The sequence below is a fragment of the Pezoporus flaviventris genome, unplaced genomic scaffold (assembly GCF_033815535.1).
Source record: "Pezoporus flaviventris isolate CSIRO_AGI_PZ_B2104156 unplaced genomic scaffold, CSIRO_AGI_Pfla_v1 ptg000006l, whole genome shotgun sequence".
Taxonomy (NCBI): Eukaryota; Metazoa; Chordata; class Aves; order Psittaciformes; family Psittacidae; genus Pezoporus; species Pezoporus flaviventris.
In genome coordinates, this window is record NW_026892554.1 from 10,705,844 (window position 1) to 10,723,349 (window position 17,506).

Below are 17,506 nucleotides of genomic sequence, written 5' to 3' on the forward strand. Positions count from 1 at the left end.
TTTACAAGGAAGAGGAGAAAAGGGACTGACAGTTTGGTTTGAGGCCAACAGTTCAACCCATAGTAAAAGGGGATGGTCTGGAAGAATGCACAAATTAGAGACTCCACGACTTCAATTTCACAGTGTGTGTACCAACAGCGTTTATTACATTTTGGCCTTAACAGGGATTTCAAGAATCTAAAAGGCTCTGAATGCCAAAATCTTTTTGAAAAGCAGAGGGCTTTAACCACACCACTCCCCTGATGCCTCTGGGAACTTAAAAGTATGACCCTGGGCAATAAACCTATTTGATATGTCATGCACATTATAGCTGTTCAATTTGCATCTATCATCCTATGCCAATTTAAATGATGGTTAAATGAGGATACCTCATTATGTTACTGAATGGACAGATACCGAAGTGTAGAATGTCACAGGGCAAATTCCTAGCAAAGCTCCACTGCATGAACGGGTCTGACACATAAAACACTGCAATTCACATGGAAAACTGCACTTTGGACAAGAAATCACACAATATGTGCAGTCTCAGAAACAGTCTTTTCATTCCATCCACGGCTGGTAAAGCAGTTTACCACATGGGCATAATATATCCATACACATGACCAAAATAGAACACAATGCTAAATTGTTCTCAGGTGTGAGGTGTGCTTCTGTGGCCCCCCGATAAAATACAACTTACATAAAGCTTGTATTGAACCAAATACACCTGGGGGTCAGTCTGCTCATGACCATCTTTGCTTTAGGTTTCTTTCACTTTTTGCTGACAGCTCATCAGAGCTTTAGCTGTCCATTATCTCTAAATATTTATTTCCTATTTGAGGACTCATTTGAAAGTCAGCTGGCATTTCAAGTGGAATGCTAAAAGAGTGGAATATTTTCAAAGTATTGTTACTATTGCTTAAAAAGTAAATTCTTAAGTTCCTTCTCAAGGCGATGGCCAAGAGAGGTGAACAAATGTTCATATAACTAAAGTAAACCAGCAGTTTATCACTGTTGGTAGTGGCAACTGTTGGATGTAACTATCTCAATGGATGTTAAAAATAATTCTCATTCAAAAACCACTAATTTTCTTGACAATTACCTAAACATGAGGAACAGATATTAACACATGCAATATGGGAAGCAAAACAGTTCCGAAACAGTATTTTTTTTCTAAGTTTCCACAGAATTATAAGCAACTTTCTTAATGTGCCATTCTTCATATTCACAGAGATTGAAAGCATATTCTAATCTAAATACACTGAACATTAAGTATCTACAAGTGCTTGTAACTACTTCACCCTTTAATGTCTTTAGCTTATATTTAGACTTAACATTTTGATTATAAAACCTGAAATGCTGTCATCTTAAAAAGCAAGGCAACGCTGGTACCTTGCTCTGGAATTTCACACCACATGTAATATTGGGAATAGTAGAAAGGGAGGGAGAGCTTGTAAGTGTATCACCTCCTTTTCTTCTGCCTCACTTGTAAGTACATACTAGAACCAGAAAAATTCTCACTGTGGATGTACCTACACTTCAATCTGAGCCATACAATTAAGAATACAAAGGTTACAACACAGTAAGATAAACACCTATAACCACAGAAATAAAGGCTTGTGTTTAATACTTCCTCTGTTGACACACTCAGCAGAAAAGGAAAAGCTTAGAAATTAACTATCTAAAATGACAGAGGAAGAGACACAAAGCAAGCTCAGACCAGGGACAGCAAAGAACCATGCAAAGGGCAGAGAGAAGTCAGTGTTTCTTGGCTGGCAGATGAATGTACAGCTGAAAGGAGTTTCAGTAAAGCTTTTACCGACAGTAAGTACTCAAAAACTTCAGGGTTTAATCTTGCTCATCTCAGTCATGCAAGGAATTGCCCTCAGATGCAGTGACACATTTTTCATGAGTTAGTTTGCATGGTCAGGAGAGGTACCAATAATAAGGCTTTAAGAACTGAAAACACATCTTATGCTTAGTAGTGTAGTACCTTAAGTGATTCACAGTTTGTTTTTTCCCATTTACATTACAAGCAACAAGAAATTAAAGGGTAAAGATAAAAAATTAAACATGAACCCAGCTCACATGTTACCACATCAATTCACTTCATACCATTTAAAAATCAGACACCCCTCCCCTGTAGAAAAAGGGTTCATGCCTTGCAACAAGAGCACTAGAAGCATCAGCATGGAAGTCTGGAGCTGTAAAGACTGGGAAAAGTTCATGTATCTCAGCGTGGGAGGGATACTCTCAGTGGGAGCAAGGATGCCTGCACAGGAGAGCTGACGTCAGTGGAAGTGGGAGGGAAACGGTGATGGGAGGTTTGTCAGGGAAATGACTGAGGATAGTGTCAGTGGGAACAGGGAGGAATCAAGAGAGAGCTGACAGCCTCAGTGGAAGCATGAACAGTACGTGTGGGAATTTCAAAAGGAGGGAGGGCTTGTACGTTCCAAGGGGAAGGAATTACCAGACAGGCAGGAAGAGAGAAGACAGTTTAACTGACTAAATAATGTGCTGTTAAATGCTGAAGCGAGATCCACTTCAGCGCTGCAGGTACAACACAGCATACAGCCTCCTGTGTGCAGAATTATGCAACCACTGGCTTGCAGCGACTGCAAAATTCTCAGGCAATTTCACAAGGCTTGAATGAAGAAAACTTACCAGCTGTAAGGCCACAGATTTAAACTGGCTGTCCCACATCAGCTGATAAATCAAAAGGCTATTTCATTTAGCCCTGCTGGCTTAGGACTATTTTTAATTTAAAACAAAGGAAGTTTGGATTTACTCCCTCATCCCTTTGCACTGAAATGCATATATTTCTGTGTTACATCTACGTGACAGGCAGAGTTACACAAGAGGAAGGAAACCTCATATATGTAAAAGAATGACAGAGCAAAATAAATGTGCAATGTATGTGCTACACTGAACAATAATGCACTACAGAAGAGGAGTGACACTCACACGTGAGGTTGGGACAGCATATGCTCATAAATACACAAGCCAATTGTAAATAAATCATAGAATCATTAAGCCCTTATACCATTCCAGCATTTACCCCACTCATGCTATAGATTAAACAGAGGCATTATTCTCAAGGTATTTAAGCAGGTTTCTATAAAGTTAAGTACCTTTACCACACATTCAACACAACAACTGTCTGAAAAAGAAAATCATAGCTATAAATAATATCTATGAAAAAACAACCACAATTTTAAGTCCACTTTTTTGAAATTGCTAAAGCTAAAAAAAACAAACCACCCCCCCCCCCAAAAAACACCCCCCCCAAAAAAAACAAATAAACAAAAAGAAAACAACCTCCAAACCAAAAAATCCCCAACACAACAACAAACCCCTCTCCTTTGCAACAGCACTGGGGAAGCGTCATTTGATATTCTTAATGTAGCACTGGATAACCAAACCCAGGTCACTGCATCCAAGTCTTGCTCATCTTTCACTGGGAAAGTGCAGAGTTTAGGCTGTGGAATTGATACGCTGAAAATTAAGGAAGAGTTTTGATGGTGATTCACTTTTTGATACCACACATATTCCAAGAGGCTCTTACACTTTCTAATAAAAGCACCACATGAAAATTCTAATGAAGGAGGAGATACAGGTCCTGTGGCCAAATACCATTTATTAAAAGGGCTCTTCCATTTCTCACATACTGTCACTATACTTGTACATACCAGAAACAGGTATTATGGCACTTATCTCTACACACACACACACACTGTCAGGACTGCTCAATAAATTTGCTATGGATAAACTTAGGGGTTTCCGTGCTAGGGAAGAGCACGTAACTTTTTAAGCTAGAGTTTGTAAACTGATGCAAATCACAAAATACAGTATGCTCACACCACACATCCAGAAAATCATCTTGACCAGAAGAAAGATAAAATAAGACAAACATAAAGCCAGAATAGGTCTGGGGCTAATTAGCAATACATGTAATGCCATTTTAAAATTAGCATGAGTTATTTCTTTTTATGATACCTTCTGACTTGAAAAACATTCACTACAGCTAAACACCAAATTCAATAAAAGTTGTTGCACTATTATATATATTTTAATAAACTTAATAAGCTAATGCCAGCCAAAATGAAAATATGAAATGTACACATGGGCCAAGTTTTGATTTTAGTTCTAACACAGGACTCTTGGCTTTAATCTGTGCATATACAACAAAAGACTGTGAATGAATTTCAATCAAAGCTCTCTGACACCAAGTGCAAATGCCATTCAGGCAGGTTACTGGCTATTCACACATATTCTGATGACATGACCACTGCTCAAAGCACAAAAGCATCTTGTGTTCGTGTGAGGGTATCCCAGGGGCCATAAAGGGTGTACTACAAGCACAGTGAAGCTTGAATGGTTCCTAGTAGTGCCCTAATTCTTACAGTTCTTCTTCAAATCAAAAATCCTTTTAACTCCAAAACAGCACAAGGTCCTGCCCAATGCTCCTTTTGGCTTCAGGAATTTCAGGCTCCTGTCCGTTACTGTCAATGTTCTCATCAAACTCCGTTTCTTTCCAGACAAGTTCAGTGTCCTATGAAATCTGCTCTCTGTGACAGCACAGCCCTCTCCTCCAGCACGACCCCTGAGACAACGCCATTATCCAGGACACTAAGAACTCTAAATCTGATCATATTATACACACTAATGATAAAAACAGAGAATGAAATACCATGTTGCTTTATAGCTCTAAAGAGTATTATAGGATTTTGCACATGAAAATCAGACAGATGTGATGGCTCCAACAGATTCTGTATTCAGCTGAGCACAAACAGAATTCCATTCTCACTTCTCAAAACCCATCATTTCACAGCAATGTGCTTGAAGTGATGACAAGGGCAGAAAATACGACAGAGTGATAAAAATCAGCATGACTGCCAATGAGAGTACAGTCTGCATAGAAATCAGCATCACCCTATAGCATCTGGCTGAATTATCCAAACTTAGGAACAAGAATTTTTACAGAGTTCTTGAAATCAAACAGCAAAATTTAACAAAATTAAGACCACTTCCCATGAGTGCCTCTGGAAACAGGTTTTGGAGTTGTTTTTTAACCCATAAGCAAGCACACAGAAGACAAATTCACAGAATATAAATTTTAAGAATACTTTTGGTTTAGATTCTGTAATGTGAGTTATATTCAGAATTAAAAATTCAACTAGCAAAACTACTGTCAGGATTCTGATGACAAATTAAATGTCTTTAATATGGTTATCATATTAAACATGCCATAAGCATGTCTATCATGTGCAAACAGGGCCATAAAGTTCACTTTTCTGTACGTTATTAACACAAAAATTTAGTTTAATGTAACACCATTCACCTTCAGGTTCTACCTTAGGTATTTTAATTCCTCCTCCAACTCACTACCAACAAAGTTTCTTCTCAATTTCTAGACTTCTTTTAAAGTCCTATGAACTGAAATTAATAAATTCACATAACAACAGAAGAAAATAAACCACATAACTTAAGAAAATTATTCCAGGTCAATACTCCAGAAGCCATCTTAATGAGCATGTAAAAATCCTAAGAAAACTACAGACCATTAGCTCCTGTGAGTCCACAAAACGCTTGACATTTTGCTAGTTCTTGCCTGCATCTTAAGCCTGTATCTTGTATTTACGGCATGTGTATCTCAGTTCTTGCCACAGTAACCCAAAGCAGATCAGCCATGTTATATAATATCCCCTGGGCTACTACATTTTACTTTTTATATTTGCAATTACTTATTTTTACAAAATATAGTTCACCCCCCCCCCAAAAAAAAAAGCAAAAATATAGGATAGTGAAAACCTACAGCGTTAGGATCTAAAGTACAGCTCATACATAAACAGGCCATCAATAGAAAGTAAACAGAGAAGCAAGCACTGCACACCACTCTCTCAGTTAAAACTAAAAAAAAACAAAATCACAAATTACAATCTTTTTTAGCATGTGGCTAGCGCATTCATACAGCCTTGGGTTGCATCTCTACACACGCTAGCACACTCAAAAAACCCTCCCAAAAACACACTATCTGCAGCAACAGACAAGGTCAACAAGTTGTTAATGTAAATCAGTACCCAGAGCAAAAACCGCTGCCTCTCTCCTTTCAACTTTCTGAATGGCAGAGGGATGCAAACCGATCAGCTGGGCTAGCAGATGCCTCAGACTGCGATTTGCCTCCGCTTCCAAACAGGACAAGCACAAACAGCAACACTGGACAATCCAGCACAAACACACACAAAGAACACAGTAGCAGTGCAGCTCCCATGCATGGCGGAGTCCCACCACGGACAGACAGACGGACGGGGACCTCCGGGTTCAGAACCAAGATCCGTGCCTTTGGTTCTAACAATTGACGAGGACACCTACAATTATTTCCTTCCCAACATTAGGAAAACGCATTTTGTGGAATCAAGAAAGAGAACTGGGTACATCTATGAAGTCGTTTCAGGAGACTGGTTAGTTTTCTAAATGAAAGTAATCGCTCAAGCCAGAAAAAGCTTCCCCGCAACATACCACTTCAGCGGGGAGATTCCTTGGGTTAGTTCACTACAGCCAGCTCCTGTTCTGAGAGAAACAGTGTTTATGTTTAGCACCCTTTTTACCTTAACACTGGATCTGCTGGTCTCGACCTCTGCCTCCATGCTCTGGCTGTTCTCTCTCTTGTTTTTCTTAGAGGAATTAGTCCTTGCCTCATAAGTGGATGTGTTGTAGCATTTAATGAATAATCCTGGGACGGGGTTGCCTTGCTGCTGTTGAGACATGGCTGTGTTGGTCTGGTGAGGGGAATTGCACTCTTCAGACTCACTGCTACTGTGACAGATCACTCTGCTGTCAGAGAGGTTGGTGCTTGGAACACAGCCCATGCTTTGTGGCCACCTGGGGAATACTTCTAAGTTGGGTATATATATATGAATATATATATATATATATCTTTCCTTCCCGTTGGTATTTTCCCCCTGCTTAATTTTTTGTTAACAGGTTGAACCTCTTCCCTGGGTCTCTGCTACACTCTGAAGCATTGCCATCGGTCCCTTTTACACACCAAAAACGTGTCTGTTCTCCTCGTCCTCCAGGAAACGGGTCCTTTTATCTCAATCTCAGCAGTGGGCTGGGGAGCTGGAGGGAAGGGGTGAAATCAAGAACTGGTCTACTTCATATTTTCACAGATTATTATTCATTTTTCTAAGCCATCTGAGAATCTTGCTAGGGTTTTCTCCGGGGAAAAAAGCAAGGCAAGAAAAAAAAGGGGGACGAAGGGCAAAAATAACAAGAAGCCCCCAAGCCCCCCAAAACACGCACCCCAGCGTCTTCTTGGCTCAGAGCGGCCGGGGGCACTGCACCATCTCCTCCTTTCTAGTCCGGAGCACGGCGCATTTTCCACCGGGGCTTGTACGGCGTGACCGGTTAACCCGGGAACCGGCCGTGGGCCGCTCCCCACCGCGTCCTCCGCGCTCCCGGGCAGCAGCGCTCACACCTCGCGGTCCTGCTCGGCGCTGTGCCGGGATGTGCCTTGGGGCCAAACCCAATAATTTAAGCGAATAACAGGAATAATGGAAGATTGCCCCTCCGCGCCGAGGAGCCGGCTGCGCCCCTCACGCCGCGCTGGGCATGTCCCGCGCCGCCTCCGTCGCGGGCGGGCGGCCGCCGCGGGGGTGACATTCAGGTTCCCGTCGTCGGAAGGAAGAGCCCCCCGTCAGGCTGCAGCGGCATCCCGCCGGCGGGGCGCGGGGCTGGGGCGGGCCGGGCCGCGGGGAGACCCCCTCAGCGCCCGGGCCGAGTGCCGGGGGCGGCTCTCGGAGAAGCGGGGTACACAGCCCGGAGGGTTTGCCAGTGCCGCGGGATGAGCCGGCGCGGCTGCCGGAGGCATCAAAGGGCCTCCATGTTGGGGGGATTTCTTTTTTCTTTTTTTTTTTTTTGGTCAGAGAAACGATGCTAAACGGCGAAGAGGAAAAAAATCAAAAATTAAAAAACAGGAGGAAAAAATAAAAGGAGCGATAAGTAGAAGGAAAACGATCCTAGCGTCCCATCCCGGCGGAAAGGGCTGCAGCGGCGAGAGCTCTAGTTCCCAGGGCCGTGGTGCCTGCATCCCTTGCGGCACGGAAACGCCTCTCTCCTCGCAGCCGCCGTCCCTCGCTCTGCGCTCACCTTGTTATTATTGATGTTCCTCAGCAGCGAGGCAGCCCCCGCCCCGCGGCAGCCCCGCCTCGTGGCCCCCCGCCCGCGCGCTTGACAGCGGCGGAGCCAATACAAGCACCCGGCGGCGCTGACCTCCGGCCGGTGCTGGCGTCAATGCAAATCACCCGCCGAGGGCCAATGGAGCGGCGCGGCTGCGCTCGGGCGGGTGAACTTCAAACCGCCGCCAGCGCTGTCACCGGAGCGCCCCGGGTATAGGACGGACCCCCCCCATCTCGCCGTTCCCCAGTCGCGGGTCCTGGTCTCCGCCGCGGCCATGAGGGGCATTTGCACATGGCTGCAAGGCCCGTGTCACTGCACGACGCCAGCCACCTCGGGACGCTTGAACCCAACAGCGAAATCCATCTGTAGAACTCTTAACCCAGCACCAGAAGCCCGGCTGCCCTGCACACGGTCTCACAGGCAGCCCACCTGCAGAAGCCAGCAACCTGCCACCATGTAAGGATGCAGGAACTGTAAACAGCCAGAGCCCAGCATCAGTTGCTATTTCCCATCACCTTCAACTCTGGCTGTGCCAACTTCTTTGAAAATATTATTGAAAACAAAGACTTTGGAAAGGGAAGATGGTGCTGTGGGGGGATACAGACCCTAAGGCTTGGAAAATGAATTGCAGACAGACTCTTTCTGGCACATGTAATAAACTTTTTCTGTTTCTATCTCATATGAAAGTAGCTATGCTTCCTTATCATGCATTTGAGTTGTGAGCAGAGATGTCTGTACATACTGTAAGAGAGAAAACAGTATTTTTATCCCTTTAAAATACCATGCCCAGTGCCACACAAGTTACTGCTATAGGCAGTACATGTTTCAGAAGTACCAGCTCAGGGTCGGTGACAGACAGATGTATAACACCTGACTCTACCAAAGACCACACACAGACTGAGGGGCTTGTAAGAGCCCTGCTTGTGTTCCACATGGGTCGTTCACTTTCTTTACTATGTCATTTGTCGCTCTGTCAACCCTTACTCTCTAATGGCTCACACACGTGCTTCTCTAAGGTACTCTTTTCACTAGCTGAGGAACAGCTCAGAGGCAACAGCATTTTAGGGAGGACCCAATCAAACTTTGGATTTAGGAGCATGGAGAAAACCAAATATCAGAGACACAACTTCTGTCAATAAGCTCCAGTGTCTGAGGAGGGAAAAATGATTTATCACATGCGGAAACTTTAAATTACTCCAAATTTGTACTGTGAACACTTTTGTGATCCCCTATCAGAACCAACGTTTCAGAAGAAACCAATTTGGTGTGAGCATTGCCGTGCATTCAGAGCCTTTGAACAGTAGCTTAACTACAAGACAAACGCCATCATAATTAAAAGCAAAAGATGCAGATAAATGATGGTATGACGGTGAACCGCACAGCTTGGTGTCATTGGCAAACTTGCTGAGGGCGCACTCAACCCCACTTGTCTATGTCGCCAACAAAGATGTTAAACAGCATCGGCCCCAGTGCCAACCCCTGAGGGATGCCTCTCGTTACTGGCCTCCACTTGGACGTGGAAAATCATGAGGGGAGAGTAGGGGTGGCTGTGAGGGAATTTCATGAGGGGAGAGGAAAGGCAGCCATGAAGTGTGAGGGGCTGCCATGAAGGAAGATCATGAGGGAAGAGGAGGGGTGGCCATGAGGGAAGATCATGAGGGGAGAGGAGGGGCAGCCATGAGGGAAGATCGTGAGGAGAGAGGATGGGTGGCCATGAAGTTTGAGGGGCAGCCATGAGGGAAGATCATGAAGAGAGAGGAGGGGTGGCCATGAGGGAAGATCATAAGAGGAGAGAAGGGGTGGCCATGAAGTTTGAGGGGCAGCCATGAGGGAAGATCATGAAGAGAGAGGAGGGGTGGCCATGAGGGAAGATCATAAGAGGAGAGAAGGGGTGGCCATGAAGTTTGAGGGGCAGCCATGAGGGAAGATCATGAAGAGAGAGGAGGGGTGGCCATGAGGGAAGATCATAAGAGGAGAGAAGGGGTGGCCATGAAGTTTGAGGGGCAGCCATGAGGGAAGATCATGAAGAGAGAGGAGGGGTGGCCATGAGGGAAGATCATAAGAGGAGAGAAGGGGTGGCCATGAAGTTTGAGGGGCAGCCATGAGGGAAGATCATGAAGAGAGAGGAGGGGTGGCCATGAAGTTTGAGGGGCAGCCATGAGGGAAGATCTTGAGGGGAGAAGAGGGGCAACTATGACAGCTGAGGGGTGGCTGTAAGGGAAGGTCATGAGGGAAGCAGAGGGGTGGCCATAAGGGTTGAGGGATGGCCATGAGGGAAGATAGTGAGGGGAGAGGAGGGGCAGCCCTGAGAGTTGTGGGGGGCTATGAGGGAAGATCATGAGGGGAGAGTAGGGTGGCCATGAAGTTTGAGGGGCAGCCATGAGGGTAGATCATGAGGGGAGAACAGGGGAAGCCGTAGGGAGTGAGGGGTGGCCACGACAGGTAGGGGTGGCAACTGTACAGAGTGGACCGCTATGGGGAGCAGATGAGAGGTGGCTGTCAGTGGAGATCATGAGAGGCAGCCATGATGGGAAGTCTTGAGAGGAAATCAGTTTGCCCTCAGTGACATGATTTAGTGGTGGGGTTGGCAGTCCTGGGGTAATGGTTGAACTCAATGATCTAAACAGTCTTTTTCAACCTAGTTGATTCTATGATGCTAGACTATAGACAGCAAGAATAGCAAAAAGCAGCTCTTCACTCCTACACGTAAGAGCATCAGTCAATGCCAATGAGAACACCTTACAGGCTTTAGGAGTTGCAAAGCCAAATGTCAGTGCTTTTGAGAAATGTGTTTTTTCAGGATAACCACAGTACTTGCACTGTCAAAATGCTTTTATTCATTCGTCATAATCGCTAGTGTTAAAGGCTGGAAAATCAAGTCTTTCCTTCCTCTATGTCTCTGCCACAGTGCAGTTTCAAGTATAAGCACTAGTCACATAAACTTCATCCACCCCACTAATTTAGATGATCTATATAGCCTCTTAGAACCAGAAAAGACATTGGCTTCCTTTCCTCTCTCATCACTTTCGATGCCCACTTAAGATAAGCACTTAAAAAAGAAGGGAAAGTCTTAACATGACTGCTTTAAACAGTGGGCACTGTTTGGAGAGAGATCTTGTCCTCATTCTTTTATGTTAAACGTTATTTACTAGATCCCATTAATAAGAACCCACTTAAGTGCAGCTAGAAAGAAGCCGAGTGAGAAGAGAATACTGGAATTCTTACTTGTGCCATTAACCACAAGTGTGGGCTCTCCTCTTCTTCACCCTTAAGGATCTATCAGCAAAACTGCTTTGCACTTGATTTCTGGTGGCACCTGAGGAGTCGGAGACAGCAAAACTTCATTTTCAGAGCTCCAGTTTCAGTTTGCAGTGCTGACACCTAGAGTTAAGCTTTCTACTTTGTAAAATAAATGGGTTGGATTAGCAGCTACACAAAGATGAAGTGTACATTTCATGGTGTCATTTCAAAAAATATAAGTATTTAAAACATGTCTGCTTTCCACTTTAGAAGCAAACTAATTCCTATTCAACCAATACTTCAGCGTATCCAAATGACAGACAAACAAGTACTGGGGAAAGGGGAAGAAATGCTTTGTTCAACATTACGTTATAATAGCATGACAAAACAACAAAGGGTACACATAGATATGATGTGCACGACCTCTTTGCTCTTTTTTGAAAGTTTTTCTACAACTAACCCTAGACTGATTATTTCAGATTATCAGATAATTTCTGATTAGTTCAACCTACAGCTTAAATATAAAAAACTTCCATTTACAAGTTTTTCAGATGAGAACTCACACTGCCTTGAATGGGAGGATGAGGTGAGCACAAAATGTCTGAAGAACCCCTTAGCAGTTTAATAAAAGGCACTGAGAAATCACTGGAGTTGTTGCTACACTGATGAAAACGCAATGAAAGACAAAAATTTCTATTTGAACAAGACACGGGCACAGGCATTGGCTTGTTTCTCTTCAATTTGAAAACACTGGTGCTAGTTTTTATTACTATAGAAAAATACAATTGAAAGTATAGATTTACCCACAGCCTAGATCAGAGAGAAGGGGGAAAACATCAAAATCATTGCCAATGGTAGTCGTTTGTCACTACACTATGTGAGCTCTGTGAATAAAGGGGGTTGTTCAAGCTTATTTGCTAAACTGCAGCTCAGGAAATGCTGGGCCCTATTAAAAAAAAAAAAAAAGAAAAAGAAATAATGCAAAATAGCAGAGGAAGAATAGGAGCGTAGACACTGGCAGACTAGGGCTGTGGGGGAAGTGCAAGGTCAGTACAGAGTCAGTAAGTGAGAGGTCAGAAGAGAACTAGCTCTAGGAGACAGCTGGGGAATGAGAAAGGTTATTTATGGAGAATAAGGTTGAATTTCATTCACAACTGAAGAAAAAGAAGGCTAGGAAAGAGCTTGGAATGAACGTTATCAGTTTGGGCTGTAGAGCAATGCGTGCTGTGGGAGATCAAAGTATTTAGAGAACAAATAGGTAAGCTTAAAATTTTAAAAGGACTGAAAATTACAATATTCAGCCACTTCCCCATCTATTCCACAGAAAAATTACCCTGGATCCTGCATTTCTGACAAAAGACTGAAAACCGCACTGACTCCAGGATCTTCCTCACTGCTCCCCATGTCTGCTACCTGCCACCAAATTTCATAAGCGAAACTTCCCTGTTGATGTATCAGCAGCATGCATCCATTTCACCCAGCCCTTAGCCATTTCCTGTTGCACACACCGAGTTCATGCAAGAGTACTGGGACAGTTCATTCTTGTCCAACGACACAAAAATGTGTAAGAAGGCCTGGAAAAAATGTTTGGTGCCAAAATCCAGTTCTGATAATATTCCACTGGCCAAGACACTGAGAGCCAGAACTATGCAGAAGAAATGATAGACTAACACCTGTATGAGCTACAAGTATCAGTGTGCTTTGAAAAAATGTTCAGCAATGGCAGCTTAAGTGTGCCTGCAACCCTGTCAACACAAGGCAGCAATCTTAATACAGATTACATTGGTTTAATTTCTTCTCTCCCCAGGTCAGCTGTATGTTCCAAATGTGTCTTTTGGCCTCCTGAAAAGTTGGGCAATCCTGCTGGTCTATAGGCCAGCAAAGGAGGCAATGGGGAGGAGGAACTGTGGAAAATGTGCCAGCACACAAACAACTGAATGGACTCTACACTGCTAACTACTGACACACACAAGCTGTGACAGAGCTCGTCTCTCCAGCCTCAAGATCTTTACTGTTAGGATGGTGAGGCACTGGAATGGGCTGGCCAGGGAAGTTGCGAATGCTGCATTCCTGGTGGTGTTCAAGGCCAGGTTGGACAGAGCCTTGGGTGACATGGTTTAGTGTGAGGTGTCCCTGCTCATGGCAGGGGGTTAAAACTGGGTGATCTTAAGGTCCTTTCCAACCCTAACTGTTCTATGATTGTAAGATAGTCTAGAAGAGAAAATAGGGACCGTATTCTGCCTTAGCCACAAGTAAGTATCAGCATTACACCCCATAAGCAGGCCAGGGTACATCTGCTTGTTTGTGTATAAGCAACTGGAACTGGGCATTTTGAGGTTATGCAAGATGTGCAATATCTGTCCTGGGACAGATCATCCCCCACCTCCTGGGATGTACAGAAGTACAATGGGCTTATTTTTCTGCATCACTTTCCTGATGTCCTGAAAAACCCTAAAGCAACTGTCAGAAGTGCTGCTCTGGAGGCCTGGCAGGATGTCTGCTTTGCTGCTGTTGTGTAATTGCAATTGCAGAACACAGACAATTGGAAATCAGGGCCTACTTGGAAATCAGGGCCTTCAAGACAGTGTAAGTCAGCAACCTTTTCAAATCTGGCACCAAACACATTCAAGTCGAAAGCTCAGATACTTCATGTATGTACAAACTTCACCATCATAACTGGTGTCAAAATGGCTTTCATAGCTGTAGTTTACACATCACACTCAGTACTGCTTAGTGGTCTGAAGGATAGACACACTATTTCTGGGAGAAAAATGTAATCCCCTTCTCACTGTATCTTCCTTCCACCTCAATTACCCTCTTTGCTGTCCCACAATGTAGAAGTCTTTCCTAACCCCATCCTACCCTAAAGATTTGTCTCCTTTTCTCATATTTCTTAGTCCCTCCTGCTTCTTCCTGCCTTTTCCTCCTCTAAGTACCCAAGTATCCAAGACGTCACCCACCTAGAGGAGACCACCAAAGCCTTGTCTTTCCAGTCCCTGAGACTGAGAGCCCTACACTGCTGGGGAACACAGCACTCACGGGATGCTGGAGGCTGCACTGTAACACCCAGCTTATCCAGCAGTGCCAACCCCAGAGCTCAGTGGGAAGAAGGAGTGCTCTGTGAGTTGCTGCTGCCAAAGCAGCCTCGAACAGCTCCCACTGCCTGGCCTTGCCTCAAGTCAGCCAAAATTTGTGGGGAAGGGAGGAACAAAGCACTGTTGTCCCCACCCACTCCACTATAATTATCCTGTGCTTCACAAGCAGGATTATCTATCTGGATACACAGTGCCACGCAGCCAGATGTGACCATAGAGAATTAGCTGTTCCCCTCCTGGAGAATTTTCCCTTCTCTCTTCCTAAGTATTTTAACTAACTTACATTAATTCAGTATGCTGTCCTTTCGGTTTGTCATTTACTAAACCAAGGATAAGAACTGGTCCTCCCGGTAGAAAGCCTATCCCTCTTAGGTGGGGTGGTATACCACATTCCTACACCCTACAGCCTGCTGTCTCTGCTTCTCAAGGGTATTGGATCCCCACTCTTAGCTAGTTAGCCTCTGGCTCAGTCCAAGAGTGACCCCTGCCTCAGGATCCTTCAGACTCCTGAACTGATTCCTGATGCCGTAACACCCTGTATCACACTGTGGCCTGCCTGGATCCCCTAAGAAAAAGCAACAGAAAATCAGTAAAATAAACAAGCTATTTTGCTCCTCCATCAGTAGATCAGTTTCCTTTGGTTATCAAAGCTAGAAGGATGAGCTCCTAGTCTTTGTCAGCCTATGCCAGCAGTTAAAATATGAGTTCAGGCTAATGAAGGAAGACTCAGCCAAAAGAGGCTTTCAAAACCACAGACTTTCTCTCCCTGACTCTCTCCCCATTTCCCCTCTCCCAGGTCCCCACTGCCTCCTGCCCAGCAGCCCGCTCCTAGTTAACCAGTAGCTTTAGTGGCCAAGCAGCCTTCCTTCCTGGGCCAGCATCCTTAACCCTTCCCAGAAAGTGACACAGAGTGACAAAGAGAACAACAAAATACAAAGCTAGAAATTCATCCCTACAGTATGACAGCAGCAGGAGCTGAAAAGCTCCTTAAAATTACCCCTTAAGACAGGCTGTACACCTGCAAGACAGATAGCTTTCACAGGGGCTGAATTTATTATTTAAGGAACAGATCCGTCATCCATGGTTGTACTGAGAAGCAATTTATTATGTATTCACAATAGGAAACAATCCCCTATACTAGCTGCAAGATTTATGTTTTTAAATCGCTCAAACATCTGAAAATTTGATCCTACAAACATGTCTGAATGTAATATAGGAAACTGGACCTCATCTGAATACTTAACAACTCTTGGCTGTATTCTCAAGTACATTTCCTTTCTTGGGGCCAAACCAATACCTTTAAATAACTCAGTTGTATCTAACTGTGTACTCTTCCCTGATGTTGGGTCTTTCTGTGGAGGAAGGCAGTATCCTTACATATGTAAAAAAGCTGAACCCTTAGTTAACCAAGAGAAGCATACCCTACCACCAGATAGCCCAGAGATTGCTGTGCAATTTAGCACTCTCTCCAAATGTACCCCTTTTCCCAGGAATGCTTCACATCCAGTTCCTACATTACAATCAAGCTCTGTGAGTAATGTTTCATTCATAATTCACACTATTTTTCCAACCATATTCGTGTTTCTGTAAGCGCCCATCAGGGAAGTTGTGTTCCTTGCCACTTGCCTGCATGCAGCTCTGCGTGCAGACAGCTGTAAGGAGGAAGGTACAAGAATCCGACCTCTGTGGTGCCATAGCACAGCGCTCATAGATCATGAGTCTTGTAAACTCCATTTTACAGCTGTCTGCACATCCAGCTGAGCAGCAGGAAGAGCAACACCACACAAACTGCAAGAGGAGATGACAACTTCGGGGAGAGATAAGGAGAAACCACACTGAGGGCAGCTGGAGAAACCAAATCCTGTAAGTTTTCAGGGGATAGCTATTAAAAAAAGAAAGAAGGGGGGGGACTTCGGGTGTGTTGGGGAGATAAATCTTCTGAGTTTTTGAAAAGGGGAAGGCAGCACTTGCAGGCTCACTCACCACAGCCCTAACAAACATAAATCTTACCCACATGGGCACCATCTTTCCCAACACGTTCACCAGGGCTGGCTGCACTGCAGCTATCACAGAAGAATGTGTCATATTAAGCAGAACAGCACTTGGCAGTTTGTGTGAATTATGGTTACAGCTGGCACAGCTGGGTGCTGCAGGGGTTGACAGGCTCTGCAGCACAGTCACAGCAGTGAGCACTGAAAAAAAATGTCACCAAAATGGTTTTGGAATGGAGCTGAAGAATAGTTTTAAAACACATCCTTTAAACTTATGAGAGACTTCCAAACAGATGGGGTGGGGGAAGATCTGATAAACTGGGGGAGGCTGATCTCATGGTTTATATTCGCCTTAGCAAGACCTCCTGGGTCTGCACTTACTGTGCCTGAGTGGGGTCCTCATGCTCAGTCCAAAGGCTTTTTAACCTCCTCTCACTTGAAATAAACTGCAATGCCATCGCTTTGTCTCCCTGATATACCTCCAGGGCACAGTTCTTTACTCCCTATCCCATTGCAGAAAGGCTTCACACTCAGTAGCTGCAGGTAACCAAGGAGCAGTGCCGCTCCTTCTGTTATCTCTCACATGCCCCAAGTGCTAAACACAAATTTCCCCACAGCCCTAATCTGGTTTATACTTCTGGTTTCTGAGAGCTTCAGAGGAATCCAGTGCACACATTAGCTTTACAAGGAATTTAACCAAGTCAGAACAATCACTCCTAAGTTAAGTACCGCAACAAGTATACCCATCTGGCAAAATAACTGAAGAGTTGTCCATCTCCTTGCACTCTTGGAAATTCATTAGGCAGAGTCATTTCAGGAGGTCAGGATCATCCCATGCACATGGCATCTCTTCAGACCCCCCATGCAGACCACTTCACTATTGCTCAGCCAGCATAAGCAATTAAAAATTACATCTTCAGAATGTGAACTTTTTGACAGCCTCGAGTACAAAAAGAAACAACCTTTTTTTTTTTTAAGTTCTGAGAGCTGAGAACTTCAAAATCTGACCTAAAGTGATTA

At 44.4% G+C, this 17,506-nt stretch overlaps 1 protein-coding gene across 4 annotated transcripts in view; it reads right to left on the reverse strand.

Moving 5' to 3' along the window:
- PDE8A (phosphodiesterase 8A) overlaps positions 1-17,506 on the reverse strand; it is a 150,045-nt gene that overhangs the window by 114,028 nt on the left and 18,511 nt on the right. For 2 of the 4 annotated variants that reach the window (XM_061446865.1, XM_061446864.1), the window contains exon 1: positions 6,588-8,124. The exons of 1 other annotated variant lie outside the window; for it this stretch is intronic. In XM_061446865.1, the coding sequence (XP_061302849.1) occupies positions 6,588-6,848 (261 nt within the window). In that variant the 5' untranslated portion in view covers positions 6,849-8,124. Of the gene's footprint in view, positions 1-6,587; positions 8,125-17,506 lie in introns of those variants that run through there. One more of the 4 variants, XM_061446868.1, reaches the window with a different exon arrangement.